At 46.4% G+C, this 16402-nt stretch overlaps 1 protein-coding gene across 13 annotated transcripts in view; it reads right to left on the bottom strand.

Annotated features, from left to right (window-relative positions):
• WDFY4 (WDFY family member 4) overlaps window positions 1–16402 on the bottom strand; it is a 298286-nt gene that overhangs the window by 159463 nt on the left and 122421 nt on the right. For 12 of the 13 annotated variants that reach the window (XR_010146870.1, XR_010146871.1, XM_016918236.4 and 9 more), the window contains 8 exons: window positions 15776–15875; window positions 13043–13248; window positions 12068–12237; window positions 9699–9824; window positions 6372–6536; window positions 3341–3544; window positions 2602–2716; window positions 1244–1401 (listed from right to left, as the gene is read on the bottom strand). Coding sequence is in view for 11 of the 13 variants with exons in the window: in XM_016918236.4 (XP_016773725.4) it covers window positions 1244–1401; window positions 2602–2716; window positions 3341–3544; window positions 6372–6536; window positions 9699–9824; window positions 12068–12237; window positions 13043–13248; window positions 15776–15875 (1244 nt within the window). In the remaining 2 variants the exon portion in view is untranslated. Of the gene's footprint in view, window positions 1–1243; window positions 1402–2601; window positions 2717–3340; window positions 3545–6371; window positions 6537–9698; window positions 9825–12067; window positions 12238–13042; window positions 13249–15283; window positions 15446–15775; window positions 15876–16402 lie in introns of those variants that run through there. The other variant, XM_054659548.2, reaches the window with a different exon arrangement.

The raw sequence follows: 16402 nt of genomic DNA, 5'->3' as shown, positions 1-16402 counted from the left end.
GGAGCCGAGCCCTCAGGCCTGGTCCCCCTGAAAGCACGGTGGCCCCCACTGGCACCTATGTTTGGGATATTAGCTGGGAGTCCATGCTTTAGCCATAGGGAGCTCAGCAGCTTCTTTCCATTTACAACACAACTTGCCAGGAATCTGATTTTAACCCTCACAGAGCTGACAAGGGCTATTTCTCCTCTCTTGGAGTTGTTCCTGAAGAAGCCTTTGAATTCAAGTCTTTCCAGGTTTGCTTGGACCTGCTCATCAGACAAGTGAAGATGGCTCTAGAAACTGTGAAGAGGCCCAGTCCTGAGGTCTGTGGGTGACTCTGCAGTCAGAAGGGTGCTGGGAGCCAATTTCACTCTCTATGAGATGTGAAGAGGAAGGAGAGTGGTCCTCCTAGTTCTGCTGCAGAGGGCATAACCAGGACTGCTGGCAGGAGTTGCTGGAGGTAGAACCCAGCTTGATAAGAGAAAGTTCTTTCCAAGAATCACAGACATCCCCCTGGGTGGGACAACTTGAACTTTAGTGGGTTCCCCATCACAGGGAGGGTTTGAGCAAAGGTTGCCTGGAGGCTTGTCAGGAAAAGTCTCTAGCTTGTAATGGGGCTGAGATCTAAAAAAAAAAGGTCTCTTTCAATGCCGGAATTTTGAGATTGTACGATTCTGTCTGTGTGTATATGCATGCACATACACACACCTACATTCAATGATGGCCCTACAGGTATGCATTTGTACAGGTAGGTATGTAGTTATACCTGTTTATCTGGAAAGAAAGGGCACAGGCAAGAATAAAAAGACAAGCTTAAAATAGATGCCTGTCTCCACTGCAGGAAGGCACAAATACAACAGAGTGAGTATTAAAGAAGAAAATAAAATAGGTCTTGTGAAGACAAAGGCCTTTGTGGCCCTTTCTTAGTTGAGGAGGTATAACAACAATTAAGGTCAAACCAACAATCACAATAAAAACCCAAAGGGAAGGAAACAGGTTCTAGGAGTTTACAAAGCTCAGGTGCAAGTGCAGGGAGCTGAGGCTTCCAATCCCAGGGACTGGGCTCAGGGGGCCTGAGGTGAGAGCCCTGCTGGACATGCAGTAGCCTCCAGGTATTACCTGGGCCTAAAGGGCCTCCTGCTTCCTCCCACCTGGCTGATTCTACTCCAGGGAGGGAGGGCAGATCCAGTGGAACCAACTGGACAATAGCCAGGAGCACATCATTCAGATGCACACAGACAACCGGTCAGTGAGCAGCTCTTACCACCATGATGTGCTCCAGGATGAAGAGGAGGATATGCCTGGGGTCTGCCGAGAACATCCCACTGTACAGCTTCTCCACCAGCTTCTGGGTGAAGCAGGAGATGTTGGCAAGAGAAGGGGCAGCAGCAGCTTCTGCACTTGGCTGAGGCTCTTTGCCGTCTGTGGAGTGAGAGGACAGGTGGAGGTGAGAGTCTAAATGGACTTCTGTCCATGACAGTCTCCAAGCCCCCTGTAGTGACCAACTGCATCTTATTCACCTCTGTGTACCCCATGGCTCCAAAGATGGAGTATTGTACTGACGAGGTGCCCAACACACACACATTTAATCAAAGTGAACAGATCTTGAGTAATCTGGTCAGCAACATAAACCAAGTGGTGAGAAAGCAAGCAAGGGGAAGCATTTCTTCCTGTGGCTTTTTGGAGGATGGGGGAGAATGTGCTGCTTGAGACAGATGAGCAGGCATCATGATGACCAGGGGCCCTGCTGCTACACTGGGCAGAGGATAAAGCCATACTGTCATTATCCATCTATGCTCACCAACACAGCAGGTACTGTGCTCAGCCATGTGTGTGATGATCTCAACTAACCCCTAGCACAACCCTGTGAGTTCACCATGACTGTCGTCCTTACTCACAGGTCCAGGCACCTGACTAGGGTGGCATGACTGTCCAGTGGCAGAGCCAAGTCCAGAACTGGGGTTGCCAAACCCACACTTCACCACCCTGCTACTCTCCTGCATTCCAGTCTCTCCATGAGAAGTATCATGAAGTCAGGGCTTCTGAGTGGGAGGCAAGGAGAAGTCCAGAGTAGGACTCATGTTCCTAGGGATTCCTGTGGCTTGGGAACCACAGAAAAGGCTTTTGTTTAGGCTTGTCGAAAAGGTACAGCTGCCCTGGAACCAAGTTTTTTGAATAAAGCTTCAATTTTAAGCTCTGAAGGGGCATGGCAGCATCTTCGTCCAGGTTCATTGTTTAAGAAACATCAGCTGTGCACCTATCCTGTACCCAGGCAGAATGCTGAGCACGGAAGGTTAAATTGTGGTATCTTGGTTTCCCTTATGGGAAGAGGTTGCATTTCTACTGAGGCTACAGGAGAGCCGATTTTTGCTCAGAGGCAAAAGGGCTTTCTGTCTGTAGGTGGTACAGCATGACAAGGGTGTCATGGAAAGTAGCAAGCACCCCTCCACTGGGCCCCAAGGCAGGAGCCAGGGAGTTCTTGCTGATGATGCCTGGAGGGACTGATGCCAGGTAGAGGCAGTATCCCACAGCTAGGGTCAGTTCCTGGCCAGCATGCTGGTTTCCTCTCCACTGTCAGCAGCCTCATGTCATGAATGGGGAGGACCGAGTTGCCCCACTCACCTCTGAACATCGCTGCATCACCTCCACTTGTCATGTGGAATAGTTCCATAGCAGAAAGCAGGACCTCGGACTGGAAGTCTCGCTTCTGTTGGCTGGTGGCGTGGTCTGGAGAAGCCTGGAAGCACAGCCCGGGACTGAGACAGCAACCACAGGGCCATCGTGTGCCCCCAGTGCCCACCGCCTCCCTAGCCTGGCTGGGACACTTATGCCGCATCTGCCACCAGTGTGGGCTGCTCACAATTTTACCTTCTCTGGGGGCCCACCCTCTGTGACTGAGCTGCCTCATCCAGGAAGCAACGCCCACTTCCGAGGGTAAGGAGGCAAGTCGGGGGAGCCCACAGCCCACGGCCACCTGTCAGGTGCCACAGGTGGGGCCGGCCCTGGGAGGCAGAGAGCACCCCAGAACCCCCCTTGGGCCAGGCTCCAGCTGGGACCACCTCTGGGCTAGCTTCACCTCCTGCCCCTCTGCTTCCCTCCCTGCTTCTCCTGAGAACACCGCCTCCAACCCACTGGCCAATAACTCACTTCCACAAAACTCCCACCTCAGGCTATGCTTCTAGGGACTCTGTGCTCACTCCTCTATCACCTGTTGCTCTTTTGGGGCCCATGGTTCACAGATTCCCCTTCACTCGCTGTGGCCCCCAGGCCCTCTGTCTCCCTGGGTGCATCCTGCCCTTGCAGTGCCTGTATCCCAGCAGCCTCCACAGCACATGGCCCAATGTCACCTTTTCCAACCCACCTCCAGGAGCACCTCCAGGGGCAGCCACTGCTTGGGGCTGGAGGCTCCAAGCAGGAGCTCCCTCAAGAGGAGCTGTGTGAACTCCCTCAGCTTCCTCCGGGCGGGATGTGCCTTGGTGGGAGCCTGGAGACCCTCCACTCTGCTGTCGCCTTCAGCTGCGGCCTCAAGACTGCTGGTGTTCCGGGTGGACTCAGCCCCAGCCCCCTCAAAGACAAGAGAACCCCAACATGAGTGGCCTGCCCTGCCTCAAGCTCTTTCCCACCAACCTGTGCCATGTACATGGGAGGATTATTGTCATGCCCAGTGACATGTACGGAAATTGAGGCTCCGCACAGGAAAGCAACTTGCCCAGGATCCAGCTGCTCATAAAGTGGCCTGCTACTGTTTGAGAATATGAGACGCCAAGTGTTGTGCAAAGAAGCTAAACCACAGAGTCAGAGAGGCCTGCAGTGTTCATGATGAACTCCAGAATGTGCCAGGAGCAAGCTGCTTCACATCTCCAAGCCACAGCTCCCCATCAGTTAAATAGAGACAATAAAAACCATCTGACACCAGATCTGGGAGAATGACATGAGAGAATAACGAACGTGGCAATGCCCAGCCCCTGGTAGACAGTCAGAGAGAGTCGGTGCCCATCTTGTGATGGGGACCCCACCTCTACCTCCTGCCCAGTCTCTGCTGATGCCCACAGACAGGCTCCTCCGGCAAGAACGGTGGAGAAGTGGGACTCCAAAGAGTTCTTTACTCTAATTTCTGAAGCGCTTTGGCATCCACTGTTTTGTTTTATATTTATAAAATGTTGGGAGATCAATGAGACAGGGGTCATTACCCCAGATACGTCCAGGAGGACACAGATATGCTGGAGGCTGAATGACGCACCCAAGGACACGCGGCCAGGGACTCCTGACTCCCAGCCCGTGAACTTCTCCTGCGCGTTCATCTGTTAGCACCTCCCTTTGCTCATTCATAAAATTAATGCGGCCGTTCTTAATTAAGCCATAAAATGAATTTAATGGCACCTAGGGAGGTAGTGACTGCATTAATTAGCTCCGTGCAGCCTTGGTTGGAAAGATGCCATATAAATTCACAGCAAATCCAAGCCTTTGGCCACCAGCCTTCTGCATGAAGAGGGTCTGGCATGTTTTCTATACAACAAAGGCCTTGGCAGAACTGACCTGGAGTGCTGAAAAAGGCAAGGATGGCTGGGAGGTACACCTTGGAATTAGAGCCAGGAGCCCCAAGACAAAAGCCTGACCTCACCCGCAATCAGCTGGGGATGTGACTCTGGGCCAGACCCTCCCCTGGGCAGGAACTGCTGACCATGGGGAGCAGGAGCCCTGGGTCAGAGTGTGCACCTGGGCTGCTGGCGGGGGCACTCGGCTGGAGCCCCGACTCAGCAGATGGCGAGCCTGGCCCTTGGGCATGGGGGCTGAGCTGGGCATCTGGGTAGAGAATGTTAGGCCGCTGGACCCCTGCAGAAAACCTGCCCAGGGAAGTGTCGAGGGGGAGCCTGTAGGCTCGCCCTTGATCTCTCCCTGGCCAGGCTGCCTGCGCCTCTGGCTGTGGGTCCTATCCCACCTCTCTCCTGCAAACAACGCTGCATTCCTTCACTCTTGTTTGCTTTTTTATCTTACTTTTTTAGTAAGTTACTTAATATGAATTCATCAAACTATTTCAAAACTATGTTATCTTTTTGTGAAACTTCCGGTCTTTATATTTAGTCTTTTTATTAAAACTAATTACTTTTAAAGTTTATTTGGCCATTTAATTTTATTTTAAACTGACTGTAATGAAAAGGACAAGGCTTTGGGGTAAGAGTGAGATTTAAACTTTGGCTCTGTCTCTTGTTAATCGCATGAAGTTCAGTACATTTCATTCTTGCAATCAATCTGGGAGATGGGTTTTGTGACCCTCAGTAAGACTGGAGGAAACTGGTGAGCGCCACTTTGCCTCTCTGAATCTCAGCTTCCCTTCTCAGACACCACCTTCATCAGGTGGCAATTCAGGTTCTCTAAAGCACCAGTTTCAGGAGATGCAGGCTGCCGCCGTGGGTATGCTTCTGGAAAAGATTAGCTAAGAGAGCATGTTGCTCATTCATTTGGGCACTTAGCAAATGTTTATGGAGCAACCACTCCAGGCCTGGCATCACACTTGGCATGGATTATAAACCCCCCTATGTAGCATTGCTCACCTTTCAAATATGCTCCTTTAGCTACAGTTGGCAACTTGCAGGAAGACACGGTTAGCTCACTTGCCCTCAATGGGTCTCCACTTCCTAATCCACCAGAGTGGGGGTGGTTGTGTGAATTTCTGCCCTTCCTTCTTCCATACCTGACCTTCTTCTTTAGTCCTCACCTCCTTCTCACCTCCCAGCTCCCAGGAGCTCTTAGCCTACCTGAGTCCCACACGGCCCTGACCCAGCCAAGCTTTGACCTGTTGGGCCTAGCTGGAGGCCTCAAACTCACATGTCTTCCCATAGCCCCTTCTCTAACCCCCAGAGCATAAGACCCAAGACCTCATCCTTAAATCAGGCTCTGCCCTCCCCTTGGCTTGTCTGGCTCTAAGCTGGGCCTCTGCAAACCCACTGCCTAGAAGGGCACACAAGTCATGGCCCGGGGGCCTGCAAGTTGGATGAGGGTTCCCAAGAGCAAAAGTTTTTGCAGGATGCACTCCCAGGACTGCCCTCCCCAATGTGGTGCACAGCAGCAGACTTCCTGGAATGGGAGTCACTCTCTCCCCTTGTCAGTGCCTGTGTATGCCACAGAGAATGGACTTTATCTGCCATTAGACTTCTCATTACTGAGATTCTTAACAGCTCAAAAAAATTATTGAATCTCAGAGCTGAAAATGACCTCAAGGTGTATCTCAGCCAAAAAAGGACGATTATCCAAGCTGCTTATTCAATGTTCCCCTCAAGTTGCCTTAAAATGTATTTTAATTTTAGGGGGGTGGGGGGGATTTTGCCCTTTGCCCTTGAAGGATGATGATGCTCACAACTGCTCTCTCTGGGTGGGACAGCAGCATGTCCTACCTTTTGGGCTCCCAGGGGGAAGGCGGCTATGGCCAAGGTCTGGAGGAACTCCGGGGCTCGCCACGCTGGGTCCTGGGGGTAGGTGCGGTGGACGAGGCTGAGGAACTGCAGCACACTGGCCGGGAAGGTCTGTGCCCAGGCACCATCCTCAGAACCTGCCAGGGGCTGAGGCACACTTGGTGAGAGGTAGTGCAGGGCAGCATGATGGGCGCTGCCTCCCTAACCAGAGGAGCTGAGGTCTAGGGAGAAGATTCCTTCCTGAGACTTTCAACAAGATACATTATTTAAGACTGCAGATCAGCACCAGACACTAGTGTCCAATTGAGGAAGGGTTTAATATGTGCAGACGTTGTAAGGGCTTCATACATATGCCTCTTCTCACCCCACAACAACCCTCTGAAGTAGGTTCTGTGTTTACCCCTAGGCTTTTTCTCTTATCTTTTAAGTTTCTGCCTTTTATTTTTGATACTTGTCTACTGTATTGGGTAGATGATGCTTTCCTGACACAGATCTTGATTGTACCAAACTCACTGAGTAACTTTGTTATTGTTGTATATACATACATGTTAGATCTTAGAAGTCTGAGTCTTGTTTTTCACCAAGTCTAAAATTCACATCTTTAATATAGAAATTTAACCTTTTTATGTTTGCTGTTATGACGTACATGTTTGGTCTTATATTTTTACTTCTCTCAGCATATTACATATTTTCTTTGTTTTAAATGCTTGCATGTGATTCCTTTTGTTTGCTTTATTTTGAATAACATTAATTGATTAAACAGGTAACAGATTCCTCATGCTCCATACAGAAAATATACATCTTTTCAGGTACCCCTAAATTAATTGCTCATTAGGCCTACAATAAAACCATGAATAAATTTCTTGAAGATGAAAAATATACAGATCACATGATCTGAGCAGGGCAAAAACATAACTAGAAATAGAGAACAAAAGTTTAAAAACCAAAAATCTCCACCACATGGACATTAAAAAATGTGAATCAAAGAGAGCTTTAACACTACAATCACAGAAATTCCAGAACATAACAAAAAATGAAGACGCCAAAATCAAAATCTTAGAAATTGACAGAAATAAAATCAGGAGACTGATAAATGTGTTCAAGAGCTGGTTATTTATATAAATCCACAAGCCTTCAACTCCTAAGTCACAAGAGAGTCCAAGAAGGAGAGAGCAGGACACAAACTGAGAATACGAAGGGAGAAACAATCACACAGAAAATGACATGAGTTAAAGGAGACCATTTGTGCAAATTAAATGAATGGGAAATTATTTTAAAATATTAATTAACTAAACTAGGTCAAGAAGACATTTAAAAGCCTAAACAAGCCAATAATAATGGGACAAATTTAGGTCCAGGCAATTTCATAGGAACAATTAAAATAATATAAAAATCATGGATTTAACATCTTGCTGAATACAAAGAAAGGAGAGAAGTCTTTTTTATATAATATTAGCATAATACTGATGTCAAAACCTGAAAAATATTTTTCAACAAAAACTAAATTGCAGACTAATATCATTTATAGGATACATGAAATCATAAAGAAAATACAAACAGAATAAGGACAGAGTGACTAAATGAGGTCTTTGAAAGAATGCAAAGAAATCTATTGATATAATTCATCATAGGAAACTGGCTAAAAGAAAAAAAAAGCATAGGATTATCTAACTGTGTGCTAGAAGGGTATCTAATAATAACGATAAAAACACTTCTGAGCCTGGCCAACATGATGAAACCCCGTCTCTACAAAAATACAAAAATTAGCTGGGCTTTGGTGGTGCACACCTGTGGTGTCAGCTACTCGGGTGGCTGAGGTGGGAGAATCATCCGAGCCTGAGAAGCAGAGGCTAGAGTGAGCTGAAATCACACCACTGCACTCCAGCCTGGGCAACAGAGCAAGACCCTGTCTCAAAAAAGAAAAAAAAATCTGTTTCAAAAAGGGCAAAAAGTAGGATCTCTACTTTCTCAGCATAATGCCACACACCCAGAAAAACTGGCAAAAGATATAATCAGGCAATTGACAGGAAAATAGAGAGAGAGGAAAATAAATAAAGATAGCTAATAAACATATGAAAAATGGTTTCAACCTCAGAAATAATAAATGCAAAAGAACTCAACTATGAAGCCATCATCAGTTTGGCCATGATGTTGAGGCTGTGAGGATGGGGCTGAGTCCTTCTGTACAAGATAAGGAGTTAGATATTTGCTGGTGGGATGTGTGTGCATAATGACTAATGCAATCTTTCTGAGAAGTACATCCAAAAGAAAACGCCTGAAGGCACACTTTGACCTGCTATACTACATCCCAGAATGCACTAAAGAGGTCATCAAGACAGAAAGAAAGATATTTGTTTAAGAAAGTTCATTACAAACAACACTCTGTAAAACAACATCAATTTCCATTACAAATACAAATGATTCCCATGTTTTTTCACTTTATTTGCATGAGAAGAGGTCCACAAATATTGAGGAAAAAAAAGGCAAAAGGGGTACATGTGGTCTCATCCTCTGTGAGGATATGGTCGAATCTTGGAGAAGCATCTGGAAAGATTCTACCAAATTCACAGTGCTCATTTTTGGGTGGGTGTGTGTCAGGTGGGTGTTGTTTACCTTCTGTTTTTCCCTTTTGTTTAAATGTTAAAGGTAATCATGTATCATTTTACAAAAGCAGTAAGTTTCCCCATACAATCAGGCCTCCAATTGCCTTTGGTGCCTACAGGATGAGGTCAGAATTTTTCAGCCTCTTCTGGAAACCCTCCCTGACCTGGCTTACCATTAATTATTCCTGTTCACAAGTCACATGGCCTCTACCCAATGTCTAAAATAACTCTTCTGCTCACCATCCACCTCTACTGGACCTTGAATGCTCAAATTAAAGACTTCTCACTCCAGAAGCCTCTCCATGCCCTGCCTGTAGCTGGCGGCCATCTGCCTTATCTAAGTCAGGTCCCTTCCCCAGGTCACTCATGAGCGAGGAGATGGACTCCTTGAGAGGAGAGGCCCTTCCTCCTCCTAAGAAATGTTCCCTTTGACTGAAGGCAATAAATCTTCCAGTGAAGAAATCCCATGCTTAAACAAATGATAAACAGGTATCACCTGCAAGAGCACATAAAGCTCAGAGACCTATAGGCTGGGTTTCCAGTTGTGCCCCTGAGTCACTCTAGGAACTTACCTCACCTCTTCTACAGGATCTGGCTAATTACTTGCATTAGTGGGAAGATGCTAAGAGAAAAGTCAAGGTGACCCTTCCAAACTGGCCTTCCCATCAGAACCTCCTCGGGGCAGCATGTGGGGAATGGGTCTCACCTGGCTCATGGTGGCCTTCAGCATTTCCAGGAGGAGCAAGGCACCTTCTGTGCACAGCCCAGCCTGGAGGACTTCTTCCTGGTGGTGCCTCTGCAGGAGCCACTGAAGCATGGCATCGAGGCTGTCCTGGAAGAGGAGGCAGGAGCTGTAAGCAGACCTGCGGCTACTCACCAAGAGAACGAGCTTTGCAGCCAGTTCATCATGTTTCCAGGGGTTCCCAGTGGGAAAAGCAAAAGAGCACACTAGCAGCCTAGGTGGTTGATCCATAGGAACAATTTCACCCCAGTAGATGGTGCATGAGGGAAACAAGCACCTCCAAGAAGGTGCTGAAGATCCCCTAGAGACTGGCATGTAGTTCAGTTATTTTGGTCTGACATCATAAGTAAATATGCTAATCAACTTTAATTAACTTTTGTAAATTAGATTATATAAGACATATAAAGAATTCAAAGGTTTCAGGGGAAACTTCAGCATGTAGAGGTTTAGAGAGATTCTAAACCTAGGGTTTAGAATCAGGATGGCCTGATTCTGCCTTTTTAATAGCTGAGCTCAGGCAAGCTATTGAGCTTCTTGGCAGTTCATTTCCCTTCTCTGTGAAATGAGAATTACATTATCTACCCCATGGGATTGTTTAAATATCAAGCAAAATAAAATATGTAAAACATCTATCACAAGTTCCAACACTTAGCAGACATCTGTTTCCTGAGATATGTTAGCGAAATAAAAACTCAGGGTCTCAATGACCTTAGTACAGCATATTAAAAACTTTATTTTGAAGTGTAATATACAATGCTATTAGCATATGTCAAGATTTAGATTTGTCAATTATAAAGATATACAAGAGGGGTAGATTTTTTAACCTTCTCTTGGCAAATCCACGCCCCTCACATATTTCAATTCAGTTCGGTTTAACTCAACTCGATTGAGACCAAGAAATAGTTTCTAAGTTGGCTATTTTTCAGGTTCCAGGAAGTTGAGTGAAAGGTGGGTCTGTTCTTCAGGGGCTCAGTTTCTAAGGAGGCAGGCACACATTTGTATTGGTGCCATCCATATAGGGTAAACTACACTGAGGCACAAAGGAGGAAATGGTCTCCTCTGTCTGGGGGTCTAAGTAGGAAGTAGCATCTAAGCTGAGTGCTGAGGGAGGACACTCCCACCAGGCAGACGATGGTGGGAAAGAGGAGTGAGTAAGGGCAGCAGGGTGGGTGAGCACAGAGCAGCCAGTCTTACTGAAGATGATTTAGGAGACTCACAGCTGAGGGCGGGTGAATTGCAGCTGGGTTGGAAAGATACATCAGGCAGCCAGAGATGAGGGGGCTTGGTGCCAGCTATGGAGTCTGACCTTGATGCTGCAGGTGTGAAAGTCACCTGAATTTAGTGCAAGGGAGAAGGTGCATACGGTGAGCACAGACTCCTCTTTGGAGAAATGTGGCCAAGGAAGGATAGGAAAGTGATCAATAGGCAGCAGTTGGTCAGGACTGTTATCAAGGGGCAGCCTCTGGTTTTAGGTGGGATGCAGCTGAACATAATTATGGCTTATGAGGAACGGTTTGGTAGAAAAGGAAAAACTGAAAATACAAAAGGAAGAAAGGGGGCCGGGTGCGGTGGGTCATGCCTGTAATCCCAGCACTTTGGGAGGCCAAGGAGGGTGGATCACCTGAGGTCAGGAGTTTGAGACCAGCCTGGCCAACTTGGAAAATCCCTGTCTGTACTAAAAACACAAAAATTCACCAGGCATGGTGGTGGATACCTGTAATCCCAGCTACTTGGGAGGCTGAGGTGGGAGAATCGCTTGAACCCAGAAGGCAGCGGTTGCAGTGAGCTGAGATCACGCCACTGCACTCTCCCAGGGTAACACAGTAAGACTCTGTCTCAAAAAAAAAAAAAAAAAAAGAAAAGAAAAGAAAGAAAGAAAGGATAACTATGGAATGAGGTCATCCAAGGAAGGAGCTGAAGGAATCCATGACCAGCCTTGAAAAGTCTCCCTGTCCTAGCAACAGGGGCAAGAAGGTGATGACCTAAGTGGGTGGTTGAGGATGAGGGGCTGGGGTGCTGGGGCAGGGCCACCCCAGCATCATGTCATTCCCCTAGCTGTGCCCAAAAGGAAGGTTTTAAAATAGAACTGATCCAAATCAGAGACTTGCTGGGAGGAAGGATGGGAGCAGAGGCCGAGGAAGTCAAGGGCCTGGAAGGGGAGCATTTGAAGGGCTGGCCAAGGGTGTGGGCTGCTAGGGAGGGAAGTGGGCCAGCACCCCATCTGAGCTGGAAGAAGCAGAGGAAGGTAAGTGCAGAGGGTCTTGGCGACCTGCCTTAGTCATGTGGAATCAGAAAACCAAGTGTGTCACCCTGTGGGTGCTCTGAAAACCTACTTTGGGCCCGTCCGTCAGCTCTGTGAGTGGTGTCTGCAGGAAGAAGGTGGAGACGATGAGGTAGACCTCTGGAATGTGGACGTGGTGGGCCAGAAAGTCATTCAAGACACGGAACCCAGGAAGCAGGCATGGGCTTTGCTCAGGCAGTGGCGACTGGCTCTTCAGGTTGTCTATTGATCAGGCAAAGGGGGCACAAAAGTCAGCTCTGAGAACAGCTGCTGGTCAAGGTGGGGCCTGGACACACAAGGGAACACCCGGCCACCCACCCATCCCATAGAAATGCTGGATGATAAAATATATTCACACATAGATGGGAGCAAGAAGGCACTCAACAGTAGTTCCCTTCGCTGTTCCTGACATGCTCATTCATTTACTCAAAAACATACTTGCTGCCCACCATGTAGGAGGCAACAGGGCAGCTTTGAATTAGGCAACAAGGGTGTAGGGTTTCAACCAAATATACAGAATTCCAGGCACTCCTGAAGCTTGCATTGTAGTGGGAGGGACAGACATTAAGCAATTAAATACTCAAATAATTATGAATTTTGTGAAGCACTAAAGAGAAAAATAATAAGGGCAGAGATAATATAACAGAGGTGTCCCAATTCAGGGAGACCCCTCATCTCCTGGAGGAAGTGGCATTTGAACTGAGATCTGAGGATGAATCCACATCAGGAGAAGAGGCATCCCCTCAGGAAGAGGAAGCAGAGTATACAGTGCCCAGGAGAACAGGGCTAAGCAGGTGGGAGGAATGGAAGGCAGCCTCCAGTGTCTGTGCAGTGAGGCTGCGGGGGATCCTGCAAAGGATGTCAGGGGGGCTGGGCTCATTTGGATGTAGGCCTTGGAGTCAGGGCTCGAGGTGATCCTGCTGCACAGAGCTGTGATGGTCTCAAATAAGAAGGGGCCTGGCTTGGTCCTCATTCACATCCCAGGACTAGGTGGTGCCCCACTCCCTGGAGACAGCCACGTGCTCACCCATTACAATATCCACGCCCTCAGTGCTGTGTTCCACCCAGGATCCTGCACACAGGCCATCTCTAAACCGTGTGCGGAGGGAGGGGCTTGCCAGAAAGTACAGCAGCAGCTTCAATGCCAGCACAGTGGTGCTGGCATGCAGGTGGCCCTGCAGGAGCAGCAGGAACCAGTCAGGCCCCAGTTTCAGAAACATCTCTTCCTTTGACCTGGGGATTAATAAATGCAACCAATGTTCTCTCAGTCCATGAGCGAGTGACATGTCCAGAAAATATGAAATGTCCAGCCTTACAAGTCACCAAGGAGAGGCAAGTTAAGGTTAACATCACTTATTATGTATTACATTTAAAAAGAATAGTAAAATGAAATGCTGGCAAGATTGTTGTGCAAGTGATGCATTTGTCTATTAATGGTTGCAGTGTAAGTTGGCCACAGCATTTTGAAGCAATTGGAAACTGTGTATTAATATAGGTAAAAATGCGCATGCCCCTTAATAGCCCTATATAACTACGATTCATACTTACACAGTGGATGACTAGCCACCCATCTAATTTAATTACCATCAATGTAGTCACATAAAACACATAATGAATATTCCCCTCCCTTTTTAAAGACACTGATCAAAATTTATCTAAATGGCATAGTCCAATATTTATGCATTTTTATCAGTTTTAGCACCAAAAAAAAAAGAAACATGATTAACGTCACTTTCAAAAATGATGAGTCTGGAGAATACAGACTTGCTGATGGGACCTGGATGAAACAGGAGGGTAGGGAGATGAATGGCCAATGGGTTGGCCAAAGACAATGGGTTCAGCAAAGAACCCAGACTTCTGGGAACAAGTGAAGGCTCCACCTGTGTTCTCAGCTGACACACTAGGCATAGTGAGAATCTGGCTGTTATCCACTGAAATGAGCACTGGACTAGGAGTGAAGAGAAGAGGCTGTCCTCTTTTCTAGCCCTGCCTCTGATGTTTAGCAACTGGATGACTTTGGCAGAGCTCCTGATGTGCTCTGATCATTTTCCTCAGTGATTATGTTGATAATGATGGTGATGATGTTGATGGTGGTGGTGGTGGTGATAGTGATTAAGGTTGTGGTGATGTTGGTGGTGATGATGATGATGGTGGTGGTGGTGACAGTGATGATGTTGATGGTGGTGGTGATGTTGATGATGTTGATGATGGTGGTGGTGATTATGGTGATGGTGATGCTGGTGGTGATGGTGATGATGTTGATGGTGGTAGTGATTATGATGGTGGTGATGGTGATGCTGGTGGTGAAGATGCTGATGGTGGTGGTGGTGATGGTGATTAATGTTGTGGTGATGATGGTGATGATGTTGTTGGTGGTGATGGTGATGGTGATGATGGTGATGGTGATGATGGTGATGATGGTGGTGATGGTGATTAATGTTGTGGTGATGATGGTGATGATGTTGGTGGTGGTGGTGATGGTGATTAATGTTGTGGTGGTGGTGGTGATGATGGTGGTGGTGATGGTGATGGTGGTGATGGTGATGATGGTGGTGGTAATGGTGATGGTGGTGGTGATGGTGATGATGAAGGAGATGGCCATAATAGCAATTAGCTTACAGAGAATTTACAGTATTCCAGGCACCATTCTCAGGATTATCCATATATTAATTCATTTCATCTTCACTATACTCACCTATTGAAAGTATTAGGTTGGTGCAAAAATATTGGCGGTTTTTGGCATTAAAAGTAATGAAAAAAACACAATTACATTTTCACCAACATAATACAATTTTTATTCTCATGCAGATGAGTAGAGAGAGGCATACAGGGCTTAAGTAGCCTCCTCTGGGTCCCTGGGGACAGGGCTAGGATTCGAACCCGGAAGGTATAGATGCCAGAGCCCAGCTGTTAGGCACTGCACTACATTCCCTTTCAAAAAGATGGAAAAGAAAGTGGCTGGACTATCTCATTTCCAAGGCATCTTCCAGTTCTACCATGTTTTGATTCTAAGAAAGAAAGGATTTATAGGCTGGTAAATTATTAAACACTATTTATAAAGCTGCTTTACTGAGGGGTAACTCTTTACCCCCAAGCCCAGATGCATATACAGGTTGAGCAAGGATCCGGGCTGACTTGCTCAGCACTGCATCCTAGGAGCTGGGAACAGTGTCTGGCATGCAGTAGATGCTCAACAAATTAGGTGTCAAATGAATGACTCCAAGGTTGGAGGTAAAGCAGGCAGGCAGTGGGGAGAGTTAATGGAATCAGCTTTATGATTACACATGATTTTAGAAGTTAATTGACGGTAGATACTTCTTTTTCCAACTTGGAAAAATAACAAACTCACTAACAGTAAATAGCAGAAGAATTTGGCAAGACTTTTCCTTGATAGATGTTATTTAGGCTCACGATTTCTTCATTCTATTGTCTGCCAAGTACAAGACATCAAAATCAGTAATTGTCACAACTGCCAAAACAATAACAATTACACTATAGCTATGGTGACAAAAGGAGTTTATTGTAATTATACCAAATCTGTTTCTAGTTACTCATGCCCACTTAACATTTGCATCAGAATATCTTAGGGCAAGGTCTGGTTCATTGGGTAGAGAGAATATAATTTTCTTTCTGACTAGTGCAGGAAATACATTGCAGAAAACAGACTCAGAGATGCTAAACTTTTCATTAAGAAAAGGTTTAATGCCACACCCTGTATGAGACAACCTCCTGCCAAATTGCTCTTCCTGGAGCTACTTACTCAGAGGACAGATGAAGTTGGGGGGAAGATATTACACTGAGCAGCATCTCCAGCAACTGGTTTCTGAGCCAGATTGTCTTTCCAGATGTTTGGCTTCCAGCTACAAAAAAGAATTCAGATTTGAGAGAAAACGGATGTAAAGAGACATAATATTTGCTGCAGTAAGCAATCATATTCACCAAATGCTTATTTCACCCAGGAATTGTGGCATGGCTGGGACTCAAAATTTTGGCATTTTATTCTAGCCTCCACACAATGCTTAAAAAGAATTTCAGAAAATGTTACTAAAGTTTCCTTTAATTAGCAATGTCTGCAATGCTGCACATCTTCCAAAAAACAAAAATCCTAAAAATAATAAGGGAAAATATACCTTTCAGTAGAAGAATTTTTTAAATTATTATAGGCTGCAACATTTCATAATCACCTACTATGCACTGATATTATGCAAGTAATCAGGAACGGAGTGCTGAAGACCATGGTCTTTGTTCTCTTTGTTCCTGCTTTCAACTTGCTCCCAGGCTAGGCTTTTGGATGTCTATGCTACAATAAAAACAGAACTCAAATCATAGCAGAGGTATATGGAGCAAGGGGAAGAAGAAACTTTACTTCTGAAGAGTCATTAAAGCC

This window comes from Pan troglodytes, chromosome 8, assembly GCF_028858775.2.
Source record: "Pan troglodytes isolate AG18354 chromosome 8, NHGRI_mPanTro3-v2.0_pri, whole genome shotgun sequence".
Lineage (NCBI taxonomy): Eukaryota > Metazoa > Chordata > Mammalia > Primates > Hominidae > Pan > Pan troglodytes.
Note: the sequence above shows the minus strand (reverse complement) of the source record. Positions and strands in the feature narration are given on the sequence as shown.